Source organism: Monodelphis domestica, chromosome 6 (genome assembly GCF_027887165.1).
Source record: "Monodelphis domestica isolate mMonDom1 chromosome 6, mMonDom1.pri, whole genome shotgun sequence".
Classification (NCBI taxonomy): domain Eukaryota; kingdom Metazoa; phylum Chordata; class Mammalia; order Didelphimorphia; family Didelphidae; genus Monodelphis; species Monodelphis domestica.
Window position 1 is genome coordinate 123,429,714 of NC_077232.1, and position 20,017 is coordinate 123,449,730.

General features: G+C 34.1%; 1 protein-coding gene across 5 annotated transcripts in view; it reads right to left on the reverse strand.

Annotated features, from left to right (window-relative positions):
* ARAP2 (ArfGAP with RhoGAP domain, ankyrin repeat and PH domain 2) overlaps positions 1 to 20,017 on the reverse strand; it is a 224,507-nt gene that overhangs the window by 45,668 nt on the left and 158,822 nt on the right. For all 5 annotated transcript variants that reach the window (XM_056802513.1, XM_056802512.1, XM_007496580.3 and 2 more), the window contains exons 20-25: positions 18,860 to 19,023; positions 13,288 to 13,500; positions 8,550 to 8,655; positions 6,081 to 6,228; positions 4,620 to 4,688; positions 1,869 to 1,943 (exon numbers count right to left, since the gene is read on the reverse strand). In XM_056802513.1, coding sequence (XP_056658491.1) covers positions 1,869 to 1,943; positions 4,620 to 4,688; positions 6,081 to 6,228; positions 8,550 to 8,655; positions 13,288 to 13,500; positions 18,860 to 19,023 — 775 coding nt within the window. The remainder of the gene's footprint in view (positions 1 to 1,868; positions 1,944 to 4,619; positions 4,689 to 6,080; positions 6,229 to 8,549; positions 8,656 to 13,287; positions 13,501 to 18,859; positions 19,024 to 20,017) is intronic.

A 20,017-nucleotide genomic window follows, 5' to 3' on the forward strand; every position in this document is an offset into this window, starting at 1 on the left:
AGTTAGGACGTAAGGGAGCCCAGAAAGGTTTGGAGGAGGGAGAGCATCACGGGGATGGGAATATCTGGAGAAAAGGGCTGGAGCTGAGGGATGGAGTTTGTTCACAAACAAGAGCATCCCTGGATGGAACAGTGCCTGTTGGGGAGCCTGGAGAGGTAGGGAGGGACTAGCTCATGAAGGGCTTTGAGTGCCAATCAGACTGTTTGGTACTTGATCCTGGAGGCAAAGAGTTTCAGGAGGGGAGGAAGGGGGCATGTGTTGTCCTGATCCCACCTGAGTGGCTGAAAGGATGAGAGATTAGAGGAAGGAGAGCCTGGAGGGGGCAGAGCCAGCGTCAGCCTATTCTAAGACTCCAGGGGTGAGATGATGGCTCCAGAGGAGAGAAGAGGCCACCAAGGTCCCTGACAGATTTTGGCAACAGACAGGGAGAAGCGCAGGATGATTTGTAGGGTGGGAGCTGGAGAGACTGGGAGGAGGATGTTGCCCTCTACTGTCACAGGGATGCAGGGCAGGATTAAGAGGAAAGGGAGCTCGTGTTGAACTGAGGGAATTTAAGATGTCTACTGGACGTTCAATCTGAGATTTCTGAAAGGCGGCTGGAGAGGAGAGACTAGAGGTCAGGAGTTCAAAGCAGGATAGGTAGACAAGAATCATCCGTATAAAAAGGGAGATGATTATTAATTCACAGGACATCAAAAAGTGAAGCAGTATAGAGAGGAAAGAGAAGCGGGCTCGAGGGAGAACTTTGAGGGACACATACATTTCAAAGGCACAATCTGGAAGAGGACGCAGCCAAGGAGACTGAGAGGAAGCAGGGAGATAAGCAGGAAGAGACCCAGGGATGGCCCCAAAACTAAGGGAAAAGAGGATTTCAAGGAGGAGAGGGTGATCAACAGTGTCAAAGGCTGCAGAGGGGTCCAGAAGAATGGAGATTGAGAAAAGGGTCGTGAATTTGGTAACTAAGTGATCATTAGTAAATTCAGAGACAGCACTTTGGAATAATAAGGCCATAATCTGTAAGTAAGGCGTGAAAAAGAGAGAGGGAGGAAGAAAAGTGGTTGCTACTCCTGAAGATGCTTCTTATAGGAATGGAAGGATCAAGCATGGGTTTTTTCAGAATAGGAGACCCAGGCATGTTTGCAGGCACTAAGAAATAAGCCAGGAGACAAGGAGAGATTTTTTTTTTTAAGTGAAAGAGTAAGACTGACAGAGGGGGATCATGAGATGGAATGGGATCGCTTAAATGAGTAGGGGAGCAGCCTTGGAGTAGGGCCACTTCATCATGTGAGATGGGGGGTAAAGGAGGAGAGAGTAGCAGAAGGTACGTGATAGGAAATAAAGAAGAGGGAAATAGAAGGCATTCATGGAGAAAGGCCTCCATTTTTTCCCCCTATAAAACACAAGGCAAGATTCTCAGCTGAGAATAGGAGAATTGTGGGGGGAACCAACAAAAGTTTGAGAATTTCAAGGAAATCATGAGCAATCTCTGACTCCCTGGAGTTTATCATCTAGTAGGAAAACTAGTTGTTCTTTAAGATCTTCCCTTCATGATCTTATCCACTAAAATTCAGTGATGTTGCAGTATTAGCTATGACATGCAAAATGATGGTAAAGAAAAACAGTTAAGTTCTATCCCCAAACCATATCCAATACTTCTAGCTTTAAAATTAGGATCCTAAGAGAATCCTTTAATGGTAGAACCATGCCAGACTTCAAATAACAACCATGAAAACCGAAAACTTTAGAAACAAATCAAGTTTTAGCTCAAAAATAGTTGTTAAAATATGTATTATCAGAAATTTAGAAAGATTTCAGTTAATCTTAAAGAATATGAAATAGTAGCTTTTGTATAACTTAAAAATACTTACTCTTATTATTATACTACAGTCAGGTTCTTTTTTCTCAACAAAAACTTCAATTAGCAAATCTCCAGCTTGTGAAACCTAAAGGAAATATATAAAGATCTGTTATCTGTATTGTGATAAATAACACTTTATAGTAAAGAATTTTAAAATATGGAACCCATTTCAACTATTTTTTTCAATTATCTTAATTCTCTTGAGGTAGAACTCGTGTTTATGACTGCCAAAATCTTTTATATTCAGCATTTTTTTTCTGAAAAGATGAAAAGACATAAATAGTGAGAGCAGATTCACAATGAAATGAGTCTTTGGCAAACAGTTCGATGCCTTATCCTACTGATTTAACTTCCTAAAAGAAAATGGAGAACAAGATCTGGTTGGTACAAAATATGTTTTCCAAAACAGCTTAAGTTACATCTATTATAATAGGTTTTGTGAAGGGAAAGGAAATGAGTCATATACAATTATGGTTTAATCAATAGGACTGGCTTAATAATATCAATGACAAAAATAGAAGACAAAACATCTAATCACATGGAAAATTATCCTTGCTGACTCTTATAAAGGGAGGTACACTCAATGGGTAGAGATGTGAGCATAAATTAAAGTTGAATAATAGATATAAATGACTAAAAGGAAAGGGAAAAGTAAATTATGTTAAAGGAAATGATACTGAATCTAATTTTATAATGCAAGGAGCTGGTGTATGGAGGAGATAGATTAATGTAGTGGATTGATAACATAGGTTTTGGGGAAAAAAGGAAAAAAGGCTACTCTTTCTTTATAATGGATTTGATTTAGTATCTGGGCTAGCCTTAGAGAGATAAGTTATCTGGGTCATTATTCTGCAAAGGAATAGCCAATAAATAATAAAGAGAGAGGAAGTCAAGAAAGAAAAGGCACAGGATTAGGCTATGCGCATAGTGTAATACTGAGAGATTAATGGGAACATAAATGAAGCTAGGAAGAATATTGTGATATTTTCACAGAGGATATTCCTGATGCCAAGCTGCCAACTTATAACAAAAATATAACATGAAATTTTTAAAAGTCATAATGGCGAAACAATGACTGTAGTTAAGTTTGCTTCAAAGAAAAGAATCTGAAGGGAATATTTGCCAAGGAAATGTTAAAAATGTGCTTTGAAGAAATAATTTTAATTATTCAGCCAGCAAGCTTAGAAAAGCTTACTTTTTTTTTTCCTTTTTAGATGTGTGACAGAAAATACTGGGGAAAAAAGGATGTTTCTGACACTTTGATTTTCACTGTTTGCATAAACAAGTCCACAGGAAGGAAATATTTTAAAAATTAAAAGTCACCAGAAACCACTTGTAAAAATAAAGCCCAAAGCAAAAATAATTTAAAAATTCGAAAGGAGAAATACATAAAAAATAATCCAGAGAATAAATTTTGATGGATTACAGAAAATTCAAAGAAAAAATGTTTTTCTTAAATATGATTGAATATAATATAATGTAATATAATACAATACAATGCTGTTCATTGGAAAATATTCTTTTCTCAGTTCTACTAGTTACACCAATTTAATTAGAAATACTTAACATTCTTCATTAAGGCACATAAGAAATTATTCACAACAAACTGTCTCATTAAATTGGAACAATATTATTCTAGGTAAACTAGTAGTCAGTCAGTAATAATTAGCTTACACAAGCATAAAATTCTTATAAACAACTCAAAAAGAAAAATTTCAAGATTTCCAGAATTGATAATGAGGCATATTCTTCCAGAGGCATATTCTTCCCTTTCAATTTAAAGAGGTTAATGATAATCTTGGGGCACATGGGCTGGTTGCTGAATAGCACCTTGACGTCATGACCTCTTCTATAATCAATTACTTCATGATTCTGTAACCTACACAGTAATGAATATGCTAGAATATTGTTTTATTTTTAATTGAATTAAGGAAAACTTCTCATCTTTATAGACTTCTCTCTCTACTGGTGTAAATATAGAATTCATTTGAGTAAGTAGTGTTAGTTATTGTATTAAGATTAATCAATATTATGCTTCCTAAATTTATAGACCATATATTATACAACATTATACAACAAATACATTTACAGAACATATGACACAATACTTACAAACATAGAAAAGCAAAGATGCTATGTGAATATATGTATTCATAAAGATGTGAGGTTGATTCTGATAAAAAAGAAAAAAGAAAAAAGAAAACAAAAACCACCACAAGGAGCAAGAGGTGAAGGAGGCAGAGAAATTTTGGAAAAATTAAGTAGGCATCTATGTAAAAGTAAATGAAATTATAGTGTTCTTAACAAAATGATTTGGCAATGATTAGAGCAAAAGCAGGGGAGAAATGACTTATGTTGTCTAATTCATGTCACATTTTAAATATTAAGCAATGTAATATAAATTTGATAATGTTCAAGTCACTATTTTCACTGACACTCTTCTCAAAACCTTTCTTAACATTTTTAAAATTATCCTTGAAATTTTCAGAAATCGTAAAAGCATTTAAGGGGAAAAAACATATATAAGGGTAGCTTAATTTAGAAAACTAACATTTCCCCAAGATTTGTAGGATATGCAGTAATAAAATCAAGTTTTCCATAGGCATAAGTCATTACATAAATTAGCAGAAACAAACACCACATCTTTCAATCTAAATTGTCTTACCATATCTGCTTTCTATGAAAATTTAGAACAATCATACATAAAAATCTTAATTAACAATGTAATAGTTATTGCATACATCTGATTATAACTACTTACTTGAGTATCTTTCCATTTGGTAATAAAGCTATTCTCTATATCCATTTGTCTGACTTGATCTTCTTTAATCTATTGGAAACATAATTAAGAAAATTTTCATTGATGAATAGATAAGATTAGCCACATTGAACTATCAGTTAGATATTTCTTCAGGAATCCCATCTAGCTAAAAATACTCAAGCTAAAAATAAATTAGAACAGCTATATCTATTAGAATGGGTCACAAAGTATTGTTAAAATGAAGTTGGTAGAGTAATAAAGTTTTGAACAGATTCAGAAAAATAATTTATACATGTAGAATATGCTTCTTTAGGGTACTGATACTTTTTTGTACAAAAACATGACATTGCAAAGATATTAGCAACAAATAAGGAGGTTTATTAACCATACTATGTTCATATTGTTTTAAAGTTGAAATGTCATTTTCTCAATTTCCATCATTATTATATTTAACTTTAATTATATTTTAATTGTGAAATATATTTTCATATCTATAAATCCTAATGATCTTCATTGACACAGATGAATAGTTATAATAGTACATAAAACACAAAAAGTATCAAAAAAAGCTTCATGTTAACAATTCATTTTCTTTACATTTTAGATAATTATCCAGAAACAGTAACAAGACATGATACCTAGGAATACTAATTTCCTACTCTTTTTGCTTTTTTCCATAGACCTTCTAGTAGAAACAACACTTAATTACAGGCTCAAAGGACTGAGATATATAGGAAGAAGTGTTACAAAGAAGAACGATGAAGCATAGATCACCTATGAAACTAGACACTGTCCATTCCTGGATAAATGGAAAAAAAAAAGTTTTTCTATGGTATTTATTTTTAATAGGTCATGTTATTCCCAATAGGAAACATAGAACAATTTCATGAAAAATAGATTCTATATATATGGCATTCCAATTTGATTCATAATACTCTGGTGTACATTTTCTGATAAAAAAAATTATATATTTTTTTTCAATTTTACAATATATCCAGTTTAAAAATCTTACAAATGAAAAATAAAAAAATAAAATAAAAAAATAAAAATCTTACAAATGGATTAGTATCTTGTTTCTACTTGGAGTCATATAAAAACACAAATTTTAATCAGTAGAATTAAACAAGGTGACATTTATTATTCATTTTATAAAATTCACTCACTCCATATATTTACTAGACATATTTAATCAGAGAAAAGCTGTAAACAGAATTTTTCTGTCCAATGTATTCCAGATGGCCAAAAAAAAAAATTAAACTGCATGAATTTAAATGAAAGACCAGTTTTAAAGATTTCTAACTCTGCAAACTTTGAGAAAGTATAACTCAATTTATATAAAGATTCATAAAGATTATTTTGTTAGACATGTGAAACATCACAATCAAAACAAAATTTCACATTCCAGGTTACAGTGCCATCAAAATTGTTTTCTAAATTAATATATACTGCATGTATATTTACCTCAAACACTTCAACATAATAGTTAATTAGGTCTTCAATGACATTTACTTCTTCACTAGTTTGTCCTTTAGTTTGAAACAAATAGGATGAAAATACCATAGCTAAACTGTGAGAGTTCATCTGGTTGATTTCTGAGCATTTCTGAACCCTGTTAAAAATAAATATGTCCAATTAAAATACACACTTTGACACTTCTTCAATAAAACTGCTAGCAAAAAAGATACTCACTAATGTGATTTCTTTCAACACAATAACTATCAAATATTAATTGACTATCTAGGCCTAGTGGGGCACACAAAGTGGTAAGCAACAAGTAGTCTCTGATGCCATAGATTCTATAATCTAGTAGAGGAGACAAAAAAAATAAAAATATTAACAACCATAAATGATTCAAATAATGGACTTCAAGACTGTAACATTATGTAACTATGGGAAAATGGCTTTAATTAATTAAATTTAAAAATTAATAAAAAAATTTTAAAAGACTATATAATGTTAAAAAAATTTTCTGTGTGTGTAAATAATTTGATGCATAATAGTATTTACACTTTCAAATATATGGGCCCTGATGAGATAGTCATATTCTTGAAAAGTTACATGTATTTAAAAAACCCATTCATTTGCAGATTGTTTACTGATTGGCTCATATTACAAAATTAGAGCAGCTGGCTTGTTTTTCAGGGAATGGGTGAGAAAAAATACTAGTGAAATGCAAGCAAAGTGGGAACAGACATTCAAAAGAATAAACTCATGTACAGGCAACCTATTATAATAGAAGGCACACTGAGCTGTGAGTGAGATAATTTGGGTTCTATTCTTAGTTCTGTTGCTACTGCATTCCCCTTCTTGAGTCTCCATCTGCGCATCTGTAAGATGAGGGGTGTCAGCCAGAAGATCCAGGCTGCACCTTCTTCTCTCCATCAGCACTTCCTGACTTGGGAAAGGGCGCCATCTTGGAGTTAAGAGGGAGAGAGGCAGATGGTACTCAGAGAGTAGCATGAATGGTCAGCAATATGAGTTTAGGTGTAATGGTGAACTACTGAAGATTAAGTGAAATGCATCTCTGTTCTCTAATTCAAACGGAATTTAAGTTTTTACAAGACAGACCAATAAGGTAACTGAGGAGAATCTTCTGTACAGAAAGCTTCAAAATGATTATGTGACCTTGAGGCAATTTACTTAGAAGTCCTCAGGCTTCCATCTTCTCATCTGTGAAAGGGGAGGCTGAAACAGATCCCTATACATGACTCCGAAAGTATTCTCATCAAAGTTCTGTGATTATGACTTACATCACTGGAGATAGCTTAAAAATGGCAAGTCTGTTAGGAAATGAGGGATGGATTTCAAGTGGTGAAAGGGACAGCCTGAGACAAAGAAACAGGAGGGCAGTGAAAGGCCAGTGGGCTGCATGACAGAGGCTGGCACTAGAGAAAAAGTGCCAGACGGAAGAGTATGTGAAATTGATCACCTCGATGGGGGAGGGGCCCCGGGAGTGAATTTCTTGAGGAGAGAAGACTCTGGAAGGAGAGCAGGCAGGGAGGGTCTCTCTGTCTTGAGACGTGGAAGAGAGAAGGTGGATAAAGACTTTCTCCTGAGGGTTACCCACTTTTCCTGCTGGTGACTGGAAATCTCTCCCCCCACCCCAACATTTCCCAATTGAAGGGACTTCTGAAGAGAAAGAAACCTGAGCAGACTTTACCTCAGCTCCTGTTGCCCAGGGGTGAGTCAACCTGACTTTCTGGGGGGGGGGTTCAGGCAGCCAAAGCCCAAGTTCCCCCCAAACTTGAGGAGGGAGGAAAAGGATTTAGATAGAGATAGGGACCCCCTTTTCCCACATTCCTTTTCCCATTCTTCCCTGCCCGTTATTCCTTTTGTATTACCTGATTGAGTTAACAATAAAAGTTATCTGTTCCCCAAGCTGAGTGTGAGTGAACAGATCAAGGGGAAACCTTTTTGGTCTCGAGTAGTGGAGGGGGGTCAAGAGGGACAGAAGTGAATTGGGGAGAGCAGTTTTACCTAAGGAGGGAAGGCAGAAGGGGGAAAATATTCAAATCCCCTCTCCTTTCTCTGAGCCAACCTATTATATCTGCTGTCTCCCCTGAACCCTGCTTTGAGAAGGGGGTTCTCCTCTCTTTCCCCCTCTCCATACCGAAAGTTCAAGCTTCGCTAGTGGGCACAACACTTCCTCCTTTTATCTTTTTTTAAAACAGCAGGGGGCTTAGCAGTCAGGATGGCATCCTACCTGGGGCCCTAAACTATTTCTGAGATCATTAGACGGTCTTTAGTCTGTCTAGGCCTCATTCAATCCTCCAAGATGGAGGACTAGTTAACAAAATATGTTGAAAGCTTCTGACGTACAGGCAGGCCCCTTTGATCACACCAGTAGAGCAGGAGAAAAGAAAATAAAAAGACATCCTGAAAACCCAATACTGATGAAGGTGCATTAAAAGGTTTTTTGAGTACACTGACCTGTAAAGGTGTTCAATGATAGCAGCCAAAGTTGCCCTGTTGACCCCTGGAAGTGTGCGTATAAATGTACTATATTTTTTAACTCTTTCTTTATCATCTTGAGTATCTAGAATAGGAAAAGAAAAATCACAGAATTTAATGCAACTTTATAAACATTTATGAAGCATATTCAATTTTACTTCAGATTCATGCTCTATGAGGATCAGATGAAGCAACCAAAGTCAGTAAGTATAAGAACAAAAAGCATGGTGGAAAAGAAAGTGGCAAGACAGGAGTCTTCAAGTATTTAAAGTTCTGTCCATTGGAAAAGAGATCAGACATGTTCCCTCTGGCCCCAGAGCATAGAGCTAGTAGCACCAGATGGAAACTCTCCACAATAAACAAATTAATTAATTAAAAAATGATTATAGGCTTAAGTTAAAGACAAACTTCCCAGAAATTATAATTGTTAAGTTGTCTGACTTGGAAAGGACTTCAGTGATCATCTAATCTAACCCAGCTCTGAAAATAGACTTGCCTTTACAACATATCTATATATAAATACTAAATGCTTCAAGAAGTTTATAGACTCATAGTGGGTAGAGATTTATAACCCTAATGCAACTCTCCAATCAATGAGACCAGAAGCTTCTGAACATGGAAACAAACAAACAAAAAGGTTGGAGAGAAGAAAGAGATTGTACACAGTCAGGGAATAATAAAAAAGTTTTATGGAAGTAACCAAATCCTATCCATCTCACTTAGTTCATATCTTATTGTTTTGTTAGGCCACACGTTCCTGGTACGTAGGAGTTCTATCTTACTCAGTACTCCCAAAGCACCTACATAATGCAGAGCATAGAAAGTACAGGCACTTAATGTTGGTTTGTTGATTATTTGGGTAGAATGGAGAATATATAATATAGGGAACAATATGAAGAGTTTTGAATAACAAAGCCTTATGAATATGTTCAATAGGCTATCGAAAAACCATTGAAAGTGATTTGGAAAGGCAATGAAATAATTCACTATGTGCTGAGAAGATTGGTCTAGTATTTACCAGTAGGATGAATGATGGAGGGAAGGAGATGGAGACAAGGAGACCCATTGTGAGTTTCCTGAAAGATGCAAGAAGCAATAAGGGTATGAACTAGAGGGTAGCAGTAGGAAGAGGAAGAAGGGGATGAACACACAAGAGATATTTCAAAAGAAGAATGTATAGGACTTGACAAATAAATATAGATAGGAAAAATAAAAAAGATGAACCATATTTTTAACACATAGTAAATAAATAAATGGTAGACAGAGAATCAGAAAAATGAAGACTATGAGGGCAGGGGAAGATGAAGAGTTTTAGATGTGTGAGACACTGAAGTAAAGAAATCAGCCAACCACCATGCAGTAAGATCTCTATCCATTAACCAGTCTGGGGCAGATAAAAGAGGCTTAAGTTGGAGTTAAATATTTAAAATAGTCTATATAAAGGCAAGAATTGAAGCAAAGGGAGTGGATCAGAATGAAAGGGATAAATGAAATGAATGAATTCCAGTCTTTGGGGTTTCCTATATTTAATGCAGAAAGAAAAGAAGAAGAGACACATAGAGAACATTCAGAAACATAGAATGATCTTGTAGAGAAATATGCATTTATTCAAAATTTTAGGGTACTTTCTACCATAAAGATGTTGAATCCCTAAAATGGGCCACCATTTTATAAAGTGCTCTAGCAGCCATCTTCAATCCCCTCCTGGCTCCATTTATTATCCAGATCTCTGCATCTCAACAGTTGCTTTGCTCCTGCAGCGACCATCTCCCCAGTCCTCATTAAGATGTAAGCCCCAGCTACATCCTTAGCACCTCGTATGATCCTGGCTCATACTAAACATTAAATTATTTTATTTTATTTATCTTGGTTCAAAACAATATATATGTAGGAAAGCTGTGAGAAATCAGAAGAGAACAGTACCTATAATATCAAATTCTGCTGAGAAACTAAAATTAGTGTGAGGCCAGAAAATGGCCTTGGATATTTTACAATGATAATGTTTAAGAAAATGGTTTCAGTAAAGTAGAGACAGAAACTACAGTATGAAGAGACTAAGTGGGTAGAGATGAAAGAAAGGGAACAAGTCAGTCAGTTGATAAGAATTCACTAATTTCCCTATTTCTAGAAGTTTAACTATAAAATGGAGGAGAGAGAAGGAACAGTAGGGCATTTTTTAAAAAGGGTGGTAGGGTGTGATAAAGAGGAGAAGTAGAATGGCCTTGAAGATTGAATATATCTGGAAGGAAGATATCCTGTATATGTATGTGTAAACCAAACAACTAAGGGAAAACACAAATTCAGAAGCATCCTTCACTTGACTGTCCTGAGGAATAAGGCGTTACTGATGGTTCTGTAGATGTTGGAATTTACACTTATAAATTTCCTCTCTATTTGCCACTATTCTTGAAAAATGCAACTCTTTATGTTCCATGTTAGATTTAGCCTTTCATACAAAAGGCAGCTACACATCAGTGATTCTCCAAATGCATTAGACATTTTGTAAAGGGCATTAGGATCCCCAGGGATAAAAGAATCTCTCTAAAGTCTTTTTCAGGTACATTTCTATTTCAAACTCTACAATTTCTTTACAACTATCTCTTTTGTACTGATCTAGTCAGGTTTGCCAAACTTATAAGTAAGCCTGGCCCTCCTCACTTAGCTACATCAGGAAGTCTGTGAACCCAGAGAGGAAAAAAATACATCTTTATTTTCACTAAACTCAAACTGAAATTTAACATTTCCTTCAATTACTTAAAAATATTATTCTTAGGTGTTCATAGACTTCGCCAGATTATCAGAGGGCTCCCTGTAACCCAAATAGGGTTTTTCTCTAAAGCAAAAATAAAAAGATAATTTGATAACATCCACCAGAGGAATTACTAGTTGCCAGTCAATAGTAACATAATTAAACTGCAATACCATCATTTCAACTCCAAAAGGCATTTCTTTTAAGAAATAATAGGAAAATTGTATTGCCATTTAGAGGAAAACTTCCTTTATAGTATGTTATCAAAAAAAAGTAAATATAACTAATTTTTTAAAATGAATGCAGAAATAAAAAAAATTGAAAGAAGGGTCTCAGAAAAATGAAAAGAAAGTCACATGAAACTCAAAAACATTCTTTAGTCATAGACTTCAGAGAACACTTGGCAGGGTGGTCTACAGAAAAGGACTTTAGGCAGATCACCCTAAGATCACTGCAAAGAGCACATTAGCTCACTTCTCTAGGTCCAAAGGTTCCTGGGGTGTCCCAATATGAGATTCAATTGGTGTGGGTCTTTGGGAACACCAACACAGGAAATCTGGAAGACGTTTAGTCTTAGTGTGGCCAGAGTATTCTGTTTTAGATCTTAACCCAACTTTCACAGAGGAAGCATGATTCTTGTCGTGCATTGTAATTCCTTCTCAGTTTTGAGCAATAATTCTGCCAGGGACAAAGTGTTTTCCATAAAGTGAATATGAATCAAAGATGGTACTTAAAACTGAAAGCAAATAAGAACTTCATGGAACATATAAAAATATGGGGAAAATTCAACATATAGAAAAATCTCCATGAACTGATACTAAGAGCAAAATATAAACCAAAACATCATGAGATTCAGCTCATCTAATATATTCTTTTAAATTTTCAAGGAAAAGTGCCTATAAGCCAGATTCTCAAATGAATAATTTGGCTATAAATTTTATTTTGGTTATATAAGGAGGTAGATATTCTTTGAATTAAATGAGTTAAAAGATTTCCCACTAATTTTTTGCTTTCAGGTTAATTTGATGACTGATGCCACCTTAGTAAGATTTCACTGTAATCATCAATACATAGAACTATGTTATGATTAGAACCATAACTTCTCTGTCTATAGTACTGACAACATGAATGGTTCAAAGGATCACTTCTAATTATGGATAGTTCTTTCATGATGCCTTACTTCATCGGTAATTTTTTTTTCAAGCTGCCTATCATCTACCTAGAGAATGAAATCTTACATTGTCAAATAGAGACTAGTTATAGTGTTAATTTACAGGCTATTTTAAATAAGCTGATATCCAATGAATGAAGTGTCACTGTCATCCATTCAACCCCATCAGTAATTATATTTAAGTTACTTTTATTGAAGAAAATTTAATATCTTTAATGCCAGACTTTTGGGAAGCTAAATCTATAATTTTTCCAATGGTTTTCTGGTGGTTTGGTACTGGTGCTGCTAGGGTAAAAGGAATTGTAGACTAGCTTGTATTGGAAAAGCTAGAATAGACAGAGGAAGGCTCAAGAGTTAAATAAAGATATTGCAAATACAAGCTTACTCATCATATAACCTAAGTAAACATTAGTTCTTAATATCTAAACCAAAAGAAACATAGCTTCACAAGTTCACACCAATTTGCAAGAGCTTTGACCAGAGGCCCTGAATATTAGAATGTATCTGGAGCAGAGGAAGCTAACAAAATCTACTAAATAAATGATTACATGCCACCTCAGATTTTACTACCAAATTTGTGCCCGACATCTATATGTTCAACCTTTACAAAATGTGTACAAATTTTATTCCAAGCAAGTAATGTTCACTCAGTTCTCATCGATTTTTTAAAAATGCAATTTGCAGCATAAAATTAAGATAAAAATTAAAGTAAACCCTAAATAGTACAATATAAAAATAACTACTGAGTGCATAGATTCCATTAGACATAATTTTCTTTGATTTTCTGCATATATTACCTAATGTGGAGATCCAGTATGGATACAGCTCTTTAGTAAGAAGTGCATCATCTGTGTCAGACAGAAAACTTTTCAACACGCCAGTCACATCTTCCAGCTGATGCTTCCCAGCCCTCAATTTAAAGCTTCTCGCATCTTTTCTGAAACTTTCCAGAAGCTCACTTACATGGAAAGAGTCACCGTCTTTCTGATAGATATGCTTGCTTCCCAAACCTGCAGTTAGGATTAGAAGACAAATATTAGCCTAAAATGAAAATATACATTGATATTAAGAATGTAGTTTCAACATGTGCATATTGTGAACAAAGGAGAAAAAGATTATCAACCAAAAGAGCTGTTAGATACTCTATAAGCCACAGGTAAATGCTGCTATTTACCCTTCACCCCTACAGCCTACCATTCTGAAAGGAACTGACATGTTCAAAAATGAAAGCTAGAATAAACCTGAATTCAAACCAGATGAAAAATTATATACACATGGTCAGTTGCATTAATGAAAAAAATATCATATTTATAAACTTTTGCTGTACCTAAAAATATAAACAAAAATGTGTTTGCTTGGCTTTTTTTTTTTAAGTCAAAGAGGAATAAACTCAAATAGGATTTGGATTTTAAACCAAATGGCGAGAAATTCAAAGTAATTGTTACCATTGAAGCCAGGTCTACTGGCCACTGTGTTTCATGATGACTTGCCCCTTTGAGGATGATGCAGACCAATAGCTTTGGCCAATGACACCAATGGTTTCCTCCACCACACATGAACAAAATTCAAACAGAAACTTTTCATTAGATTTACTATTAAAATATAATATGATCTTGTCTATCATAAGAGACATAGTTTAAACCATAGATCACATTTGGGTGAATTAAAAAATGATGCTTGACTGCTATGAATACAGGCAATAATGAGAAAATCGTTTACTCTCAGTAAGAATGTCCAAACTCCTACAATTGGGGTAGAATTGGGGCAGGAGAAAAAATATCCATAATTTTTTAAGACTATAATGCTTCACTCTTTATAGAACTCAAAATATGTGGAAATATTTAATAAGGCTATACCCCTGCTAGTAATAAATTGTGAAATTCTAATGGGAGAGACAAGCACATATTCAAAAATATACAACATATACATTAGGTGAATGAAATAAAAATGCACATATACAAAGCAGTTAAATATAATTTAATATGAGAGAAAACCCAAATGCATCTGCAAAACTTAAGAATACAACTTCTTACTGATAACATAATTATAGTAAACAAACATAATAAATATATACAATGAAAGAAATGTAACCATGTCCCTAATTAATAAAACTAATAAATGAGCTAATAATTTCTCAGCATCATTGGTAATTACCTTTCAAGTATCAGCATGAAAGACTCCTTTAATAGTTAAAATAATCTGGCCTATGAATTTCATCCCTTTGAGCCTCACTTTCTACTTCTAAATCAGTGATATAATAATACTTGAACTTCAAATTCACAGAGCTATTGTAAAGAATGTTTTGTAAACCTTGAAAAGTTCAAATACATGTGATCATTTGCATGAATTTATGAATTATCATTATTTCATTTATTGCACTGCTAAATTTAGGAGATGAGGTATAAAACAGAAAAGGAGTAAGACAAGCATGAATAGAATATACATGATTCTTCAATTATAAATTAAATTTGCTGAAACTCATCAGTGAATTTCATTTACTTGTTTCTCTCACTGACCAATTTCATGGAATTTTGGAATATTAAGATTGAACAACTTTGTATTAACAGAGCATATATGTTATCCTTTCCACTAAACCACTCAAATGTAACTGATTCTTGACATATTTTTGACTTTGGAATTACAAAAATATCAGAGTTTGGAAAGTGTAAAACACACACTTTAAATAATGGAAAATTTAAAACAAGTCACTTGATAGGGAAAAAAGTAAGGTCTTAAATAGTAATCTCATCTAAAATGAAGTGTTCCTCTAAAATTGTATCAACCTTATATCAACCATTTATAACAACAGGTCCAGGACATCAGGGAAGGGATACCTTGGAAGAAGGGCAAACTAAGTGCTGTCAACACTCTAAAAATTAGTTCCCTGGGACCAACTCCCAATTGGTTAGCTCTGGTTTCCAAAGCTAGTTATGACTCTGAGATTAAGAGAAAGCACATAGTGGGAATGGCAAGAATGCTGAAAAACAACAAAATCCTGAAGATTTCTAAAAGCATACAAATAAGGGTACAAAATCAAGATACTTTTTAAGGTAGTCCTAAAACACTTCAAGACTTCATTGCATGCCTGATCTCATCATTGTGATTACTACTGCCACTAATGCAAATCAGAACCCATTTGGGTGATTTCATACTATAAAATTTTGGTTCCTGTCCATTTCAGATTCCTTCATGAAGGACCTACAAAATTCTAATAAACAAAGGTCTTTGTGATGTCAGTTTCTAATAATCAGGGGGATTTCTATACAAAGATATGTCTGGGGATGGATGCATCTAACAAAAAATCTTATATATATACCAAATCAGTCAAATGTACTTTTAATTACTAAGCCATAAAGACAGTAGAAAAGTGTCTTTCTTCTACCACTCTATCAGCTATATGATTGCTAAGATGTGAATGAATGAATAACTTCATAGGTTAATTTATAAAGCCTGCTTGTTCTCTCATGTATTTTTAAGCATAATTTCAGATTAAAAAAAATGTTTTTTTGTAAATCACTTTCTGAAAGACCTGTTTGATATGAGAAACAAATGAAGTTGGTTATTAATCAGTACTATGTGCCTGGCACTATGATAAGTGCCAGAAAGAAAGGCAATATCTGCTTTCAAGGAGCTCACATTCTAATCAAGGAGGCAATAGGCAATAAATTGAACAAGATCTATACAGTGTTAAAGGGGTCAGTTCAGATGGAAGCACTAATACGAGTGAAGGGGAAGGAAGGGCAATTTGTAGAAAATGGGCATTAATTTGAATTTTGAATGAAGCAGGGAAGCCTAAAAATTAAAAGAGGATCATTCTTCCCAAGTTCATTTTTAAGTGCATTTTTCACTTTCTCCAGATAGTACATTGAGTATTCAAGTGGTTTCACCTCCATTTCTTTTTTTTTTAATCTGTATTCAAGTTTCATCTACCAATACTCTTAATTTGATTCAGCTTTCCTTCCTCTCCTGCCAATGCTTTCTGTCAGCTTTTTCCCCGCTCAATCATTTTTTTCTATTTTGTTAAGGCAATATTGTTCACTCTCTTTCATTCTCAATATTTTACAAAGAAATTTGTAAATTAAAGTAATTCTGATTAAGTCTCTCCATCTAACAAAGAAACCAGAGGAGATGGATAGCTTCTGATCTCCCCTTTGAGATGATTTTTTTAAAATTGGTTAAACTCTAAGGCTTTGCAATCACTATAATGTATTCTTTAAAGCCCTGTGATAATGGTTATCAAAGTCTTTCATACTATATGATTCCATTTTTTAAATTAAAGCTTGCTGAATAAATCAAATTATAGTTATAGCAACTGTTACCATCTTGTCTTTGCCCAGTCTTATAATTTAGTGTTTGTTTTAACGTTTGCCTTTTCCAGTGAATTCTCTGAAGGCACATAAATGACTAAGTCTGGAATGAAGTCATTTATTTGTTTTTACTTTTGTGATGCTGTTTAGTTCTCATGATGCCCAGAGCTTTTGGACTCTATTTTTGAATAAGTTATTCAAGGTAATCAAGTCAAAGTCAAACCATTATTATTTTCCATTCCCTAACACCAAACAGTATTTTTTAATATATTTTTGTCATCCTATTGAAAGAACATCTTTTATCATATAGTTATCAAGTATTAAGCTTAGTATTGGTTTACTTAGTTTGAGGGATCTGGTCATGTTCTCTATTCAATTTCTCTAATCCATCTTCAACAACAGATAACTGAAGAGATTTTTGTGATTGTACCTTTGCTATGCTTAACATGAATTCTTCAAAGTAAGATGACTAAATGTCCTCTGAAATATTTCTTGCTTTTACACGCAAAGTATGACCAACACTGAGAACACTATTATTCCCCTTTTCTTGAATGGATGTTCTTAACCTGAGATTCTTGTCTTTGTTTTTCAAATTATTTTGTTAACTCTATTTCAATATAATTGTTTCCTTTGGTAATCCCATGCATTTCATGTAATGCATTTTAAAACATTATTATAAAAAAGGGTCCAACAGACATCAGTATATTGTAAAGGAGTGCATTGCACATAGGTGAGGAACCCTTGATTTAGAAGTTTTCAAATCATTCTGTAACTTCATTAAATCTACTGTTTCATTTCTGTCAGCAATGCATCAACTTGCTGATCACCAGAAATTAAGGTTTCTAGCAGTGAAGCTTATGTTGTAGGTGGTTTAAAAATCTTCTCTACACATCCTGTCCTGTTTTACAACATTGTATGACTGCACAAAAAGCAGAAATGATGTCCAACAGGTCTGAAAGCAATCTTGTATTTTTCTTGGATAGTGGGTTGCCATGGTCACAGAAGTCATCACCCAGGGGCTAACCTCCTCCATTCTTAGCCAGATTAGTCCCGAGATATTAAGTACCCTGCTTAGAGGTACTTTCCACTATGGTAGCACTTGCAAGAGCTGGTAATTTTCTAGCATGGCCTTTGAGAATCCAATATCATTCTTACACAAAGATAAGACAGTAAGAGTGTTTGTGCAGGTATAGAAAGTGTTTAATCATGGCGACATGCTATAATCAAGCTAAAGCATAAATAGAGAAGTTGTGAAATAAGCAAACCCATTAATAAAAAAAATTACATCTGTAAATGAGCCAAATATAATAACCCCATTTTCATGAATAATGCCAACAACAATGCTAGTTCCAAGACATACATTTAACTCGAAATAATCAACATTTTAATAGACCAAAAATAAAAGAGACTGTTCAGTTTTAACAAATGTGCCTACTGAAAATTAAATCTATTCCATTCTGAAGTACCAGAATTGCCACTTGTGAAATAGTTTCACAAATGACAAAGACATGTTGGATGACTGAAACATATTAGCCCTTGGAGAAATAATTTGAACCTTTACTCAAATGCCTATTTTATTCTCTTTATTTTATTTTTTAAAACCTTTACCTTTTGTCCTATAATCAATAATGAACGTTAACTTCATAACAGAAGAATGATACGGCATGGGCAATTGGGGTTAAGTGATTTGCCCAAGGTCACACAGCAAGGAAATATCCAAGGCTAGATTTGAACCCACACTTCCCATCTCCAGGCCTAGCTCTCTATTTGTTGACAGCCCCCACCCCCTTCCCACTTACTATCATTCTTAAGACATTCTCTTGGAACGGTTTATCTAAACTTAATAGAAGGAGAAGAAAGAGAAACAAACAAAATTTTCAAATTATATTTTATATTTTGAATAAATTTAGGGGGAAAAAGTCACAAGCTGAAAATCGACAGTGCTTCCATTTTCCTCAGGTGCCATTTCAAACATAACTACATTAATCCACTCCATTTGGGGAACTACTTGCAAATGGAAAGAATGATACTGTGAGTTGAAAAAGATCTCAGAAGTACTTACCATACTGTGTAACAAATGCTATACAGCTGTTCACTATAATGGGAACGTCATTTTTGCTGAGCTGCTGGTCTTGTAATGCATTACCATCTGTACCTGCAGCTTTTTCAATTGCAGTATGCCAGACTGTGAAATCCAACTTAGTATGACCATGGATGTATAATGTTCTGCAAAGTTCAGGAACATTTGAAAGGAAATTTTTGTTAATTAGAGCAATTCTTCTAGAAAAGCTGTAATAAATAGTTCTTAATCAAATTATAAGCTAAAAATAGGACTCAAAGGAAAACAAAACATAAATACTAAGACTAAAATCAAACATAGCAAATTTATTTTAGACAACAAAATATCCTTTGTCTATTATAGATAGCTTCTCCTATGTTTGACTAAAAAAGGAAAGGTGGTGTAAAAAAATTGGGGACTTTTTTTTTTTCACTATAACACATATAGCACATCCTTACATTCACCAACTCCTTAATCTCATCTTCTTGAATTACCATTATGATCATTAATCTTAATTTCCATGCATTTTTTACTACTTTATTTTCATGTCGAGGAACACAATATGAGCTCTGGCCAAAAATATTACAATTCTCTTCCTGAAGAATGACTTGATTTAACTTTTTAAATTCTACCAAACTCCTCCATTCTCTTACATTTCTCTAACATCATTTGTTTTCTTATCTTTAACACAGATCCTCCTTGTCATTAAATAAAACCTAATTTAGGTATACCCTCCCATTCAAAGCAAAATTAGTAGTGACTATTTCAAAGAAAGGAACTAAAAGTCATATTTTGTGTTATGTTCAGAAGTTTAGGACAGGGTCAGAATTAGAAAGCAAGAGATGAAAATTCTCCATGAAAAACCCAATCTCTGATTCCCATCCTTACGATTTTCAGATCTAAATGTAGGTGGCAGCACTTATGACACTGTTGGTACATGAAAAAAAAAAGAGAGGAAAAAGAAGAGTGGGTGACTACTTCCAAAAGTAAAGGAAGGCATTTGAAAGGTAATGGCAATCCTCTAATATCTGCATAACTCTTGAATTAACTGTGACAGCTTCCAACTTTCCATTTTATTTCTAGTCAAGTAGAATGCCCAGTGATGAGACATTTAACTGTCTGCTTACATACTAGTGAGTGACAGAAATGACTAGAGACAAG